The sequence below is a fragment of the Micrasema longulum genome, unplaced genomic scaffold (genome assembly GCF_059751315.1).
Source record: "Micrasema longulum isolate JH-2025_06_02 unplaced genomic scaffold, ASM5975131v1 h1tg000284l, whole genome shotgun sequence".
NCBI classification, from domain to species: domain Eukaryota; kingdom Metazoa; phylum Arthropoda; class Insecta; order Trichoptera; family Brachycentridae; genus Micrasema; species Micrasema longulum.
Window position 1 is genome coordinate 367,499 of NW_028277488.1, and position 15,098 is coordinate 382,596.

A 15,098-nucleotide genomic window follows, 5' to 3' on the forward strand; every position below is an offset into this window, starting at 1 on the left:
TTATTTGAATATTTTGTTATTGAGCAGTATTTGTTTAGGCCCATAATTTGCTTTTGTTACCTATTTGATTAGGTGTTAATATGTTTGGTGTGGTAACATATTCCGTTATATTTGTTGAAAAAATGTGTCATTTCAGCATTGTTTTCAATGGACGACTTGTAATTTATAATGAAAACGAGACACTACAATATACTTGTTTGATTCTATTTAGAATCTAGGTAGTGAAAACATAATATTCCAAAATCAGATTGTTAGACGCGTGGTATGTTTATTTTTTGTTTTTGCAACCTGTCGCTGTCAAATTTAACTATGTTCTGTGATAGTAGTGGGCAAGTCGAGAAGTCAATTCCGGCTCACTTTTTTATGATTAAATAATTGTAGGAATTGTAGCTCATGTACAGTGCGACTAACAGGTTTTAAGTATTTACTGGCTGGAGGTCATTACAGACTCCGTCGATTGCTCCTGTCTGCTTGCGGTGCAAACGTTCGAGCAGTTAAAAGTTTAAACATTGGTCATATCCTACAAATAAATATCTTGTGAAATATAGCAGTGACATTAAGGAGTAACTAATTTACAATAAAATATTTATATCCAACAATTACGTTCGCAATTAGATTTCAATTCGCGATGTCAAAATCTAAGGTGCTGTTGAATTGTAAGTAATATTTTATAATATACCTACTTAACTCTTAGTCTAATATCATACGTCACAATGTAGATTATACAATAATAATTAGACTCGTACATGTACAAAACCTTTGAGATTTTTTAAAAATAAATTTATTAAAAGAAGTTCTTATTTTCTCTCGGTTTTCCAAGCATGTATGATTTACTATAATAATGTAACACGGAGTGCCTAAATAGTCACTTTTGATCACATTACTCTATTAGAGATGATTTATTCGAATGAAAATAATCGAATGCATTCAATTACTAAGTTTATTCGAATTTCGACAGACGCCGTGGCGCAGTTGGTAAGACGGCCAACCGTGAAACTGGCATCGCGGGTTCGATTCCTAACAGTTACAAAGAAAAATCCATCAAAGCTTTTTCTGAATTGGTCTGGGTTGTGGTGTATTATTCATAAACTTATTTTCTTTCCTACCTGATGCTGAAAACTTCTACAATAGAGGCTTAGCGGGTTATTCCTTTTTTTAAGTGAAAGTCCGAGCGCAGTAATTCTTTCGAATGAATTTGTAATCCTACTTAACGAAACGAAATCATTCGATGAAAGTTAGTTACTTTGAAACCAATAAATTCTTTTGATTTCGAACAGACAGTATTACTTGAAAAATATCTGGCTGGCGAATGCCATCAGGATCGGAGGGGGGCGGTAGCAAAATATATTTTTGAAGATTTGGCACTAACCCCCACTCCCCCCCCCCCCTAGATCATTCGATTAGTAAATTCATTTGATTATTTTCACCCTGCTCTAAACGTCTCAACTACATCTCAACCCCCGGCCTACGGAAATGTGGAGTTTTGATCCAAAATGCGTCAGTAAATTGCGAGAACTTGAATAAGTACAACCGGAGCATGGATATGATTTTAATCCAGAGTGCGTAAACATGTGAAGAATTAAATCCGATTTTAGAGGAAATTGATAAATGTTAGTAGGTATGTATGTAATGTTACATATAATTTTACTGGACTATATGGGAATGCAGTTATTTATCAAAAAAATATTTAAATCTGGATTGCATCACAAGAATTATTAATTTTGCTTTAATTACTGTAATTTATTTTTATACGGTGTTTGCTGACTGCTAGAACCTATACATGTTTTATATGTGTGGCTAGTTATTTTGATATTCCGGTCCGCAACTCAGAGAAAAATTGACAATCTGGCCGAGACTAAAAAAAGGTTGTCCATGCCTGGTCTTAACTATACTTATATAGGTACCCATTTTTTGAGTTTAACTAAGCTTTTACTGTAAAAAGCTTTTTTACGCTTCATATAAGCACGAATGTTTTCGTTTTATCTCGTTTTTGTTTGTTTGCAAACAAACCATTTTTTTTAGTATGTATAGTAAAACTCCAACTAACCGGTTGAGTGCCAGACATTATCCGGATATGCAAAAATCCTGATAATGAGGAACTTAGACCCTACGGGAATTTGGTTACAAAAATGTTTTCTAACGCACTGTAAAAACAAACCACTAAATTAGGGCAATGTTTTGAAAGAATCCGCAAAATTTACTATAAGATCAATTTTCAATTGCTTTTGAAATAATTCAGCGAATTTGAATCACTTAAAGCACTTGTTATAAACTGATTTCTTTGTTTTGCTGATAAACTGAGTTCTCCGGTATCTGATTTTTTTTTAAATAGCTACGGACTTATTCACTTTTTTTATAGAAACACACGGTTGTTCGTGCTAATTAAAAAATAAAATAAATATTAATGTATTTGGCTATGGATTCTAGGTATAGATATTTAACCAAATATATATACCTAGACTTAATTCATACAGCAGTATTGAATTATACATTAAATTACAATACGAAACTAACTGGATGTTATGTTATTATTTTGAACAATATTTTTGAGTATTTTTTTTTTTTTCAAACGCCATTTGAAAATTATAAGTTCAATATAAGTTCCTGCCCACGGGAAATCGGGCATTATTCATTTGACTTTAACTGTAATCATGCCCGCTATTACGTCAGAAGTCGCGCTACACTAATACACTTTAGAATGAGGAAGTTCAGTGTTTTTTTTTTATTTATTAATATTTGTAAATAGACTTTTGAACTCAGCCTTTTTTTGTATATTGTATGATTTTTTCAAAGTTTTGTATTTCTGAAATTGCCCCGCATGTGACGTCTCAAGTTCTCTTCCGCTTCTTCTCGGTCAGTTCCGCCGATTGGTCCGTTGTCTTATTGTAAACCGGAAATCTTTCGCGACTCTTATCATTGGTTGATTTATATGAACTAGTGACGTCGTTCAAAGCATGCAGTTATTTTTTCGTACATTTTCAAGAAACTTCCCCGCGCGTAAGAAAACATTATTTGTTTCTAATTTCCCGTAGGGCTGAAGTTCCTCATCGAAATTAACTTTCCGCAAAAACGACTGTTTTGAGAAACCGTTTCGAAAATTTTCAACGGTAATCAACAAATAAATTATAACATGTTTTTTGGTGAAATCGATATATATTTCCTCACTTTAAACAAATTCAAAGAAAATGCTAGAACCCTAATTAAAAATAATAATTATAATTTAATCTAACTGTACCTACTTAATATTTTATTTTTTTGGACACTTTAATATTGTAATTATTTTCTCTTGTTTGAAAGAAGAAAGAAGGGAGGACTGATAGCTCCGTATTACATAAATAAATAAATTACTCCGTATAGATCCACCGGCGAAAGGATTTTTAAGTCAGAGTAAACAAAAAACTTTTTCTTTTATTTTTTATTATTTTATTGTTGTAATATTTTATTTATTTTTTACTTGTGGAATGATGGGGAGTGGCTATTTCAATGTACGCTTTTTTTCTTTCTTTTTTTGACATTGTATTTAGTAATGTATAGAAAACTATAATTGGCCTATAATTTGGTTTATTTGTAAATATTTATTTTTTGTTGTAATGGCTGTTGTTTTCTTAATAAATAAAATAAAAAATAAATAAAAATAAAAAAACCGAGAAAACTCGAGCGGCGTCCACACTATTATTTTCGCATTGTGCTTCAGTTTTTTGTTAATATCGCGACGGGCTGAACTGTTTTTAAAATTTTTGTACCGTTTTTTTTCCTGAAACTGTGAAAACTGTTTTAAGTGATTAACTGTTTTTAAGAAACAACTTCTCGTTTTTCGTATTATCTCTTATGTGGAAGTTCAGCCCTAAAGGAAATTGGATATAAAAAATGTATTCTTAAGCTAGGGTTTCCTAGGACAGCGGTGCCCGTATTTTAACGGCCGTAGTAAACGGTGATGCGGTAGACAGCCGTCGTAACGTCGACTAGAGAGTGGTTTCCTAGGGAAACGGTGTTAAATGGTGTTGATAACACCGTTTTCATAGAAAACCACACTCTAGTCACCGTTACGACGGTTATCCACCGCATCACCGTTCACTACGGCCGTTAAAATACGGGCACCGCTGTCCTAGGAAACCCTAGCTTTACGCGCGGTAAAAATTGGAGCATTAAATTGTTAGGTGAAGGTGAAGGTTCTTTAAAATGTATGAAAAAAATAATTTAAATGATTTTTATAAAAACGAACTACTTTGAACGACGTCACTAGTCGATCGCACTTCGAATCAACCGATGATAAGAGAGTTGTGTTAGATTTCCGGTTTACGGTAAGTCAACTGACCAATCAGCAGAGCCCACAGAGAAGAAGAGAAGATAACTTGAGACATAACACGTGGAGTAATTTCAAAAATACAAAACTTTTGAACGAGTTGAAAAATTGGCTTAGTTTAATGGTCTATTAACGAATACATTTTTCTTTAAACCACCGAACTTCCTATTTAGGGATAATTTTATTTATTTTTAAACCTCAAGGGTAATAATGCGCATAGCTTGCGCATTATGTATGAAAATGTACGAAAAAATTAATCATCATCATTCCCTTTCCGCACCTAATGGTGCATAGGGCACTGCATTGGTACACCAATCGCAGCGTATCTTGATCATGTTTTGGTTACATGAAGGTAAGATGATCAGTCTTACGCTTCAGGTACCAGTTCGGGGACTATGAAATATTCTAGTGTGACAACACCCTTTAAAATAAATATTTCAAATCAACCCCGAGACCTCTTGCATGGTAGGCAAACGCGCTGACAATTACACCACGAGACAAGAAACAATAAATGAAAAAAAAAACTACTTTAAGACATCACAAGTTATTGTGAACCAATCAACAATGGCATTGTTGTGTTGTGAATTGTGATATGCGCGGTGTTCATTAAACCCTGTCACATCCGAAATTACGATGATCAGTATGAGCAAGAAGACATATTGGCACATTAAATATATTTTTTAGAACGAATACAATTTTAAAAAATAAAAGGGGGGAGTCTGATACTGCGCCGCGCTCCCCTCACTTTTCCCCTGCAAAAATAAGCAACCATTTGTTTTTTTTTTATTTTTTTTTTTTTAACTTTCTTGGTTCTAAATATTTTGTTAAATATGCTAATGTCTTCTTGCCCATACTGATCATTGTGGTTTCGGATGTAACAGGGTTTAAAGAACACCCTGTATAACCGGTTTCCGGGAAGCCATTTACATTTAGTGTATTGCGACAGCTATGGAGTTCTAATAATTAATGTCAGAATAATTCACCGACGACGACAAAAACAAAAAAAGTCATTACAAAACTTTAAAATATCATAGCTCTAATACAGTACATAAAATAAAATAAAAACTGCTGAACTTCTTATTTACACCTCCATCTCTTTTTTAATTTGTTTATTTGTTTAAATTTAATGTTGTGCACACAGTGCTATGTTAATATAAATCTAGACAATATTACGAACTAAAAATAAACCTAACACAGCACCAATTACGTACACAACACAATATATGAAACAACTATCTAACAGTACAACAAGATGTAAGAAGAATTTGTGCTTTGTGTGAATTTACTAGTGATTGTGTTTTTATTGTTGTGAGTATGAAATGTAGTGCGTGGAGTGAGGTGTATGGAGTGATGTGTATAAGATGTGGTGTTTATGTAGTGTGTATTCTGGTAGTACCTAGTTTAGTATTAATTGTTTCTGTTTATTTTCAAAGAGAAATATCTTCACTTCTAGGACTTTCTATCAATGCTTCCGTATCCAATAACACAATTGATATTTCAGTGGTGCGGCATTCGTCCAAAGTGGCCCGGTCCAATCTGGAGGGAATCCTGAGTACCAGGCTGGACAGGATCCGGGAGGCGGGCACCTGGAAGGGGGAAAGGGTGATCACCTCTGCGCAGGCCGTGGCCATCACGGTGCAGGGGGGCAGCGGGGAAGTGCTCAACTTCTGCGCCAACAACTACCTCGGCCTGGCTGTGAGTATAAATCCAGCATCCAGTTGATCGTCAGACATCTCCCAATTGAGGACTGTTTTAACAAAGCGAAATATCTACAAAATGTACATTTTTCAGGAGAAGGTTTTTTCATGTTAAAAATAAAACTATTCCGATTAGATAAAATAAAAATTACATTTTATAGATATATAAAATCCTTACACATGTACTTCAAATCAACAATGTAGAATCAGTAAAATTATTTATAAAAATGTTCTAAATTCACGAATTTTCACAAAAAATAAATATCTAAATTTTTTTGTGATAGGAATGTATGAAAAGTTGTTTTATGTTGGGAATTAAATAAGTTTACTTTAGCGTGAAATCATTTTAAACTGATTTTTTGTAAAATTATATGTCTACTGACATATCTAAGTACCCTTTAAATATACACATTTAGGTATTTACCTCCTATATATTTTTAATATACATAATAGGACAAATAAAGTAATAACAAAATATATTTCAAATAATACTATTTTATTATTATTATACTCCTTTTTTCTTGGCCGAATTCATATTTTGTTTGTGATTTTTTTTCGATTTTAAAAAACTTGGAACCCCCAAAAAATAGGTAGATATTTTGCTTTGTGAAAACTATGTAGTGTAGATATTTCGTTTTGTAAAAATTCACGATATTTGAACCGCTACAACTTCGCATATATATCGTTTTGTTAAAGGTTTAATTTACCAATCGATAAAGCTCACGTGGAAGAACCCATTTCAATAAAACACATTTGTTTTTTTTTGTAGAAACTTCATTTTGTGAAAACGGTCCTCAATTACAAGCAAAGTTCATTAAGAAATAACTGAATGATGAGAGCATGTAAAGAGATGTTTCAAAGATATATGTTATTTTAACTAGAACAGCTGTATAACTCGAAATACGAAAGTAGAACATGTTTTGGAAAGAAAATGACGAATTATTGATTGTCAAGAGCAAGGAGTCAGAAAATTTGTTGCAAACAAGATAATTTATTGATATTTGTTTATATACATATGGGTACATAAAAATTTTCATTTTTTTTTAGTGATACGTATTTGTAAAGATTTTTTATTCATATTATTTAAACTTTTGCAAATAAATATGTTTATGTACATTTTTTTTACCGCAACATGTTGATTCCTTTGAACAGGCAAAGCCCATATAGAAACCGATAGATCCGTATAGTATTCTGCTACATTGTAATGGTGTACCACTTCGCTTGTTTGACTTATACTTTTTTGGTAAATAATTTTTGAATTTGTGTTTTTTGAAGTACATACAAAAAAATAACACCTAATATTTCCGATTTGTGCCTGAATTTTATATGGCTTTGCATGATAGAACATTTAGTAATGTTTTTGAAAATCTTCAAAATAATAAACCGTATTGTGAATGCCCCTGAAATCTCGCAGTCTCCTTGTGTAACTTAACTATTTTTATAACCACATTTTTATTTTTTCAGAATAATAATGAAATTATTGCTGCAGGAAAAAATGCTATGGATAAATATGGTGCGGGGTTGAGTTCTGTGAGGTTTATTTGTGGGACACAACTAATTCACAAGGTAAATGAGTAACATTATTCCATTTTTTTAAATGATTTAATTTTAATTCCAGTTTATAAATAACAACAATAACCGATAATTATTATGTGAGTACTACCATATTTAACTATAACAGATAATTATTTTGTAAGAACTAACAATTTATGTCTATAACAGATAACTATTCTGTAAGCACTACCATTTTATGTCTATACCAGATAACTTTCTGTGAGCATTACCATCTTAAGACTATAACAAATAACTATTCTGTGAGCACTACCATACTTACACTATGCGTAGTAAAACATGTTGTTGCTATTTAATTCTAAATATTAATTCGTATTTTTGAAACTTTTGTAAAAATCCAGAAAAATAAAATTGTCTTAAATAGATACATAATTATTTATGTTTTTTATGAACATAAACGGACAATATTTTTAATTTGTCAAAATTTTTGTAGACAAGGACTGGCTTGAACTCCCTGGGGAGCTGTTTATATTAACATATTACAACAGAGATGAAGAACATTTAAGAGAAGGTAATATAGAAGTACACATGGTCCATGAAGAAGTATAGAAAGTGAAAAAATAACATTTTTAGGCGTTGCCTAGTATGTAGGTGAAATAATTCAATTAGATGAATCTCGCCCACATAAATAAAGGTTTCAGCTCTTTAACTTCACAAACATCAACAGATGAAAGAATTGAAGGAATAAAGATGTTCAAATATGGGCAGAATGGTGAATGTTACACAGTGTGTAAAGTGGCCACTTAAACCAGCCATTGACAGGTCGTAAGCCCTGTAGATGCCTAGACTTCCATATTACCTTCTCTTGAATGTTCTTCATCTCTGTTGTAATATGTTAATATAAACAAATGGAATTAATGTTCCTTTAATGCATTTTTTATGGATACAACTATTCCATATGCATCCCTGATAATGACAAAATAATATATCGTTGTTGCATAAATACAATCTGCACAATTACATATATACAAAGGCATGTTTTTAGCCTAATATTTTCAGTATTTTTCAAAAAACCTTTAATGCAAAAGTTTATACTTATTTAATATTTTTTAGTTTCTTAAGTCTTGTTTGTAAATCCATTGCTGGATTTATTAGTGGTTATGTTAATTTTACTTGACACATTTATAATTTAATAGTTGACAAGAATTGCGCAATCGATCTAGTACTTTTCAAATAGCTTTTATTGTCTTTCTTTAATTTTCAATTAATTCATCCGCTGCATATTTTAGGAACTCGAAAAAAAGATTAGTAAATTTCACAACCGGGAAGACGCCATTCTGTACGCTTCGTGTTTTGATGCCAATGCCGGGATATTCGAAGCCTTCCTCACTCCGGAGGATGCCATATTCTCCGACTCCCTGAACCACGCGTCCATCATAGACGGGATCAGATTATGTAAAGCCCAAAAGTTTCGATATCCGAATAGGGATATGGCAGGTACACCCATTTATCATTTCTATTGATGAAAAAATTATGAAAAGAAAGAAAAATATTATTTTATCTATCCCGTGCTGTTAGTTCTTAAAAAAGCTAAGCCTCCGATTGAGAAGCTTGTTAGCAGGTGGAAAAGAGAGGATATGGAAGGAAATTACGAAAAATACACCACATCGTCCAGACAGATCCGAGAACAAATCTTTCTTGGATTTTTTTCTTGCAACTGCTTAAATCGAACCTGCAATGCCAGTTTTTAAGTTGGCAGTCTAATTAACTGCGCCATGGCGCCTGTCATTTTAAACCATTTATTTAAGACTGAGCCACTAAAACTTGCCATCCATGCATGAGGTCTCCATTTCCATTTCTGACATTTTTCTTTTAAAAATTTATTTTACACTGCAATATTTCATTGTCTGGCACCTGGAGCGTATGACTGATTGTCTCCCTTTCTATTGATACTCTGCAATTGTTGAATCAATGCAGTGCCCTATGCACCATTAGGTTTAGATAAGAAAACGAAGACCGTATTAACAAAAATACTTTTTTTAGCCTTTTTTTTTCCTATTCTTAAACAGTTAACAACTAGTTCTTTAAGTCATTTTTAATTTCTGCCAATGACATAAAAAAATTTGAACACATGTTTTGTGTATATTTTTGTGACAGATATCATTTTCTAAAAACAATGTTTTGTAAAATCCTGAACTATTTGTTTCATTAGATATAAACTTCTAAGTCCCACCACTTAACTCACTTATTGTAGCAATTTTTTTTTCAAAACATACGAGTAGATGGCAGAAATCAACCTGATCAATATGTCGGCAGGTGCCCATTCCCTGATTAAAGCATGCAATGTCACTAATTCATAATAATCTGTAACTTAACACACAAAACAATTAACTACCTACCTATTTAAAATGTAAGGTGATAAATAATATAGATCTCATTGATTATGTTTGTCTATTTTTTAGAGCTGGAAAGTATGCTGCAGAGTTCTAATGCCAGAATAAAGCTGATAGTAACGGATGGAGTATTCTCTATGGATGGAACTGTCGCTCCACTCGCCACTATAGTTCAGTTGGCTAAACAATATAATGCCCTCACATTTATAGACGAGTGCCACGCCACAGGTTTCTTCGGAGACACGGGACGGTTAGCATTACAATTCTACTAATAACTATGATTATTACCTAATTATGCCTCGGGAAGTAGTAGTAGTTTACCAATGATGAAGTCTCCGGATCTTGGTCTATTAGTTTATTTGCATTAAAAATAATTATACCATTGATCTATTTGCATTCAAATGAAATTGTACTATTGGTCTATTTCCAATATTTGAAATTTTGAACAAATATATCACCCAATATGAAGCATATTTCAAAAACGAAGTAGGACTTTGCACTGGGCCATCAATATCATATATCTACACTAACACTATAAATGTATAAATCACATAGAGGAACTGAAGAGTACACCAAGGTGATGGGAGAGATAGACATCATTAACTCGACGCTGGGGAAGGCCTTGGGAGGGGCTATGGGGGGCTACACCACGGGACCGAGGGCCCTCATAGAACTGCTGCGCCAGGTTTCCCGGCCGTACTTATTCTCCAATTCTCTGCCCCCCTCCGTAGTAGGAAGCGCATCAAAGGTATAAATAAACTTACTTTGGTAAATACGTTTTTAGAATCAATATTTATTAGCTCGTGGAGCATGACAAATCATATCTAAACATCAATGGGGATACAAATAATATTACTTTCATTAATACCAGTCACAATCTGAAACAATATCACAGAACCACTAATGCATAATTGTTCAGGTGTTTGATATACTGGACGCCTCCACCGCCCTCTGTGAGAAGCTGAAGGCCAACACTAGCCGTTTCCGGGAAGGGATGACCAGCGCCGGCTTCACCATCAGCGGAGACAACCATCCGATCAGTCCTGTGATGATCGGGGATGCCAAACTGGCTAACAACTTGGCTAATGAACTTTTGAGTAAGTCTAGAATTCAAACATTATTTATGACCTTTCAGACGTCCGCAGGACAAAATTTTATAGATTCGGTAAGCACAATGACTTGCTACGTTCTGTGGTGTTCGCACTCTTTCCCAATGATTGAGATTGCATTACAGCGCCCATCATCAGGATTAATGTTATCTGTGTAGATTTGTATCTGTTTGTAGTGTTATGTTCATAGGATTTGTACCGTGTCCCCTGCCATATGTAGCTAGTTAATCGTATCGTTTCAAAGTCTATGCGTTTATGTGATTTCATCTAATGACAGATTTCAGATTAACCCTTTATAGGACGCCTAGAACAAAATGGTACATATATGTACCACCAGAATTGAGGTATTTATTTTCGAATATTTCATATTAGTAATAAATCCTATGTGACAAGAGTGTCGTAATAACGTACACAGGCAGATCGGTCTTCCACTCAGCTTTTTCTAATACAATAGGTTTATTATCTTAAAAAATAACATATTTTATTAGCTACGGAAGACGTAAATCAACACATAACATGTGTCCTATAAAGGATTAACAAGCTGCGTCAACGTCTTACGCTTCAGGTGCCAGTCTGGAGACAATGAACATTGCGGTGTAGAACCACCTTTAAAATCAATATTTCACGTCCACTCCGCCGGGAATTGAACCTAGGACCTCAGATATGGTAGGCAAATGTGTCAAAATAACACTATGAGGCAGACTTATCTCCACGCAATTTCCTTTATTATTATTATTAATTATACACTAGCAGCTATTAAGCTGATGCATGTATATCAAGTGTACCTTCATCATCATTATCATCATCATCAGCCGTCTTTTGTCCAATGTTGAACATAGGCCTCCCCCTTTAGTCTCCATATTTCCCTATCCTGAGCCAACCGCATCCAACCACTTCCTGCAACTCGTCTTATGTCATCAGACCACCTTGTCTGAGGCCTGCCGACACTTCTTCTACCCGTTCTGGGTCGCCATTCCAGGACTTTTTTGGTCCATCTAGAGTCTGTGATTCTGGCTATATGACCAGCCCAGCTCCATTTCTGGCTGGCAGCCCTATGAACCACATCGGTGATCTTTGTTTTCGCTCTAATCCATGCATTGGTTTTTCTGTCTCTCAACGAAATACCCAGCATTCTCCTTTCCATGGCTCTCTGTGTCACTGATAATTTGTGTAATTTTTTTTTCGTGAACACAAAAGTTTCACAGCCATATGTCAGTACAGGGAGAACACAAGCATCAAAAAGTACCTTAAACATTATTAATTGATGTGTGCATCTAGGCGGTTTTTTTATAAATTAACTGAACTACCACCAATCACTTTCTCAGGAAGGCCATTCCGTTTCTCCACGACTCAGTTTGTCAGGAAGTTCTTCCTAGGGTTGGATGAGAAAGAGGTAGTGTTTAGTTTCAATGAATGACCCTGAGATGGCGGTTTTCATTTGTAGTGAACATTGATTTCAACTTGGATACATAATATTGCTCAGTTAAGATTTTGAACGTTTCAATCAAGTCACCACGCTGCCTCCGCTCTTCCAGTGAACTTAAGCCGAGCTCCCTTAAGCGGTCATCATATAATTAATTTCTTAGAGAAACTACCATTTAAGTTGCTGTTCTCTGGACTTTCTCTAACAACTCCATGTCCCTTTCCCAGGATTTTTACCTGAGAGTTGCCATCGAGTCGAAAACTTTTGTTATAATTCTATTTCACACTCAGGACTGTTTTCTTCATATGCTACATAATGTTAATTTTTAAATTTTTAACTACAATGTGCGTAATGTGTACGTATAATAATTACTTATAAAATAGCATCTTATGTTTTTCCTCTGTTATAATTTGTTGAAATACTGTAACACACTGTTTTAAAACTGTAAATAAATACATTAGTAATGAAGATTCTTATGTACCATTAAACGTGACAAGGGAATGATAATTAGAAATAATGAAATTATTAGAAAATTCAAGTGAATCTAGATGGTCAATCGCAAGTAAAATTAATTAGTGAATGGAAACACCATTTTTTTGATCCGAAATATTAAAAAAAAAGAGTTTCTCACATTCACAACACTAGATTAAAAACTAGGGGTACCCTAGTCATTTTCTAAATTACCAATTACTTCGGAGAGCGTTAGATTGTTCAATAATCTTCCAAAAACCATTATTTACACGGTCATTAAATGAAAAAAAGTAACTGAAAAAATGCCTACGTACTTAGTACCTTAGAGAACATGTTAATTATTAAATGTATTGTATAATATAATATTAAAAAGATTGGTAAAGGCCTCAGTGTTCATGTACGGTGTGGAGTGTTGGACACTGAGGGAATCTGAAAAGAAAAAAATTGAAGCTTTCGAAATGTGGTGTTGGCAGCGAATTCTGCGGTTTCTGTAGACGGCCAGACGTACGAATGCATCTATACTCCAGAAACTGGACATAGGAGAAAGACTAACATCCATTACAATTACATTACAATATAATTTTTCTCAAGCCTTTCCTATGTGCTGTAATTCACCACTGTAATTGGGCTTCCTGGCCTGTTGTGGTGCAAAAATAAATAAATAATTCCATGTGCGAGAAAAGAATCCTGCAGTTCTTTGGACATACTTCCAGGAGGAACTTTAATAGTTTGGAGAAAACTATTCTCCTGGGAAGTGTCGAAAGGACAAGGTCGCGTGGACGTCAACCGACAAGATGGAGCAGCAAAGTTACTAAATTACCAGAATCATCACTGACGAATGCCTATAGAAGAGCACAAGACCGTTTCAGATGGAGGGAGACTGTCCACAGACGATCCATGCCTGGAGTCAGGCGTAATCACCATCCTCAGACATGAGGCACGGATTGAAGAGAGAGAGAGAGAAATAATATAATATATATAAAATAAAACTGTTTAAAAAATTGTTCCCCACCAAAAAGCTTCTAGGTTAACTAAAATTATAACATGCTTTTAACATATGCTGTTCTGCAGCACTGCAAGTCAAAAATACTACAGTGCGTAGATCGCTTAAACAAAAACACCTTCCAAGCCTTGTAAGGTGCCTAGACTTCCTCATTCCCCATTTATGCAAATCTGAAAAGATGCTGTTTGATTAATTTATGCGTGCATTCTTGTAAAGTTTGGTTGTATGTATTTCAGAGGAGGGTATCTACGTGATAGGATTCAGCTACCCCGTGGTACCGGAGGGGAAGGCTCGTGTCCGCGTACAGTTGAGTGCGGCGCACAACACGGAACACATTGATCGAGCCATAAAGGCTTTCACTGACGTTGGAAAGAAACTCAACATCATTAAATGATGCCAAATTGTCATCCCAATCATAATTACAATACTTTATGCGTCATCGTGTCAATATATTACTTGTGTAGATAAGACTGTATTTTTATAACAACATGAATTTAAGGAAACCTCAAAATCTTTCATTTAAAAAATCCTTAAGCGTTTGGCGTCTAAATATGTACATCAATTTTTATTTCAGAGAAAGAACACAAAATGTTTTGTATGTCTTTTGTGTAATATCTCCTTATCGCTTTCAGCCCGGGTGTTCATTCAAATATACACAAATTCAAAGATTTTATTACTCTCGTACCTACTAAGATTCAAAAGCGGAGAGTTTATTTTTTGATTACTGGAACCACTAAATACGTCTCTATTTTTTTTTGTATACGTCGGTAACCAGCATTAAATAAAAAAAAATTGCTTTTAGCTTTGATAGCTAGCTTCTGGCTGGTTTGTTGGTTTCGGAGCGAATTTCTGTCGTCCTTATAAATGATATATTATGTAAGTTTAAAACATATTTCGGCAAAATTAATTTAATTTGATTGAATATACATGCATTGTAAGTAACACATTTTAAATTGATTTTTGTCAGTTAATTATCAGTTTGAGACCCATTGTTTATAAAAAATAATTATAAATAATTTCTTAAGTATAAAAGATAAATAAACATCAAAAACATTTTTTTCAAATCAAATATTCCTTTAGTACGCACAAAATAATAAGTGTTTTTTGTATCCGCAGGAATTAATTGAGGTCTTAATGAGTTAAAGAGCTCTGGTAATAGTTGTTGTGGAATCCAGCAGTATTTTTCA

At 33.9% G+C, this 15,098-nt stretch overlaps 1 protein-coding gene across 4 annotated transcripts; it reads left to right on the forward strand.

The window, feature by feature from the left end:
- The first annotated feature begins 60 nt into the window (after window positions 1-60).
- On the forward strand, window positions 61-14,414 carry Gcat (Glycine C-acetyltransferase). Of its 4 annotated transcripts, none has more exons than XM_088224455.1 (8): window positions 61-262; window positions 5,805-5,998; window positions 7,465-7,566; window positions 8,802-9,009; window positions 9,975-10,155; window positions 10,461-10,653; window positions 10,825-11,002; window positions 14,148-14,414. In XM_088224455.1, exons 3-8 carry the CDS (start codon window positions 7,501-7,503, stop codon window positions 14,303-14,305), a joined length of 984 nt encoding a protein of 327 aa, XP_088080581.1. In that variant the 5' UTR covers window positions 61-262; window positions 5,805-5,998; window positions 7,465-7,500; the 3' UTR covers window positions 14,306-14,414. The 4 variants fall into 4 exon arrangements, with proteins under 4 accessions (XP_088080581.1, XP_088080579.1, XP_088080582.1 ...); XM_088224453.1 differs by lacking the exon at window positions 61-262 and adding an exon at window positions 444-656; XM_088224456.1 differs by lacking the exon at window positions 61-262 and adding an exon at window positions 976-1,610.
- The last annotated feature ends 684 nt before the right edge of the window (window positions 14,415-15,098 follow it).

Bases quoted from the DNA above. Each gene is read 5' to 3' on its own strand.
- Gcat (XM_088224453.1), top strand. From the start codon at position 629: ATGTCAAAATCTAAGGTGCTGTTGAATT. The intron at 657-5,804 runs GTAAGTAATATT...TTGATATTTCAG, and splicing joins ATCTAAGGTGCTGTTGAATT to TGGTGCGGCATTCGTCCAAA. The intron at 10,654-10,824 runs GTATAAATAAAC...ATAATTGTTCAG, and splicing joins TAGTAGGAAGCGCATCAAAG to GTGTTTGATATACTGGACGC.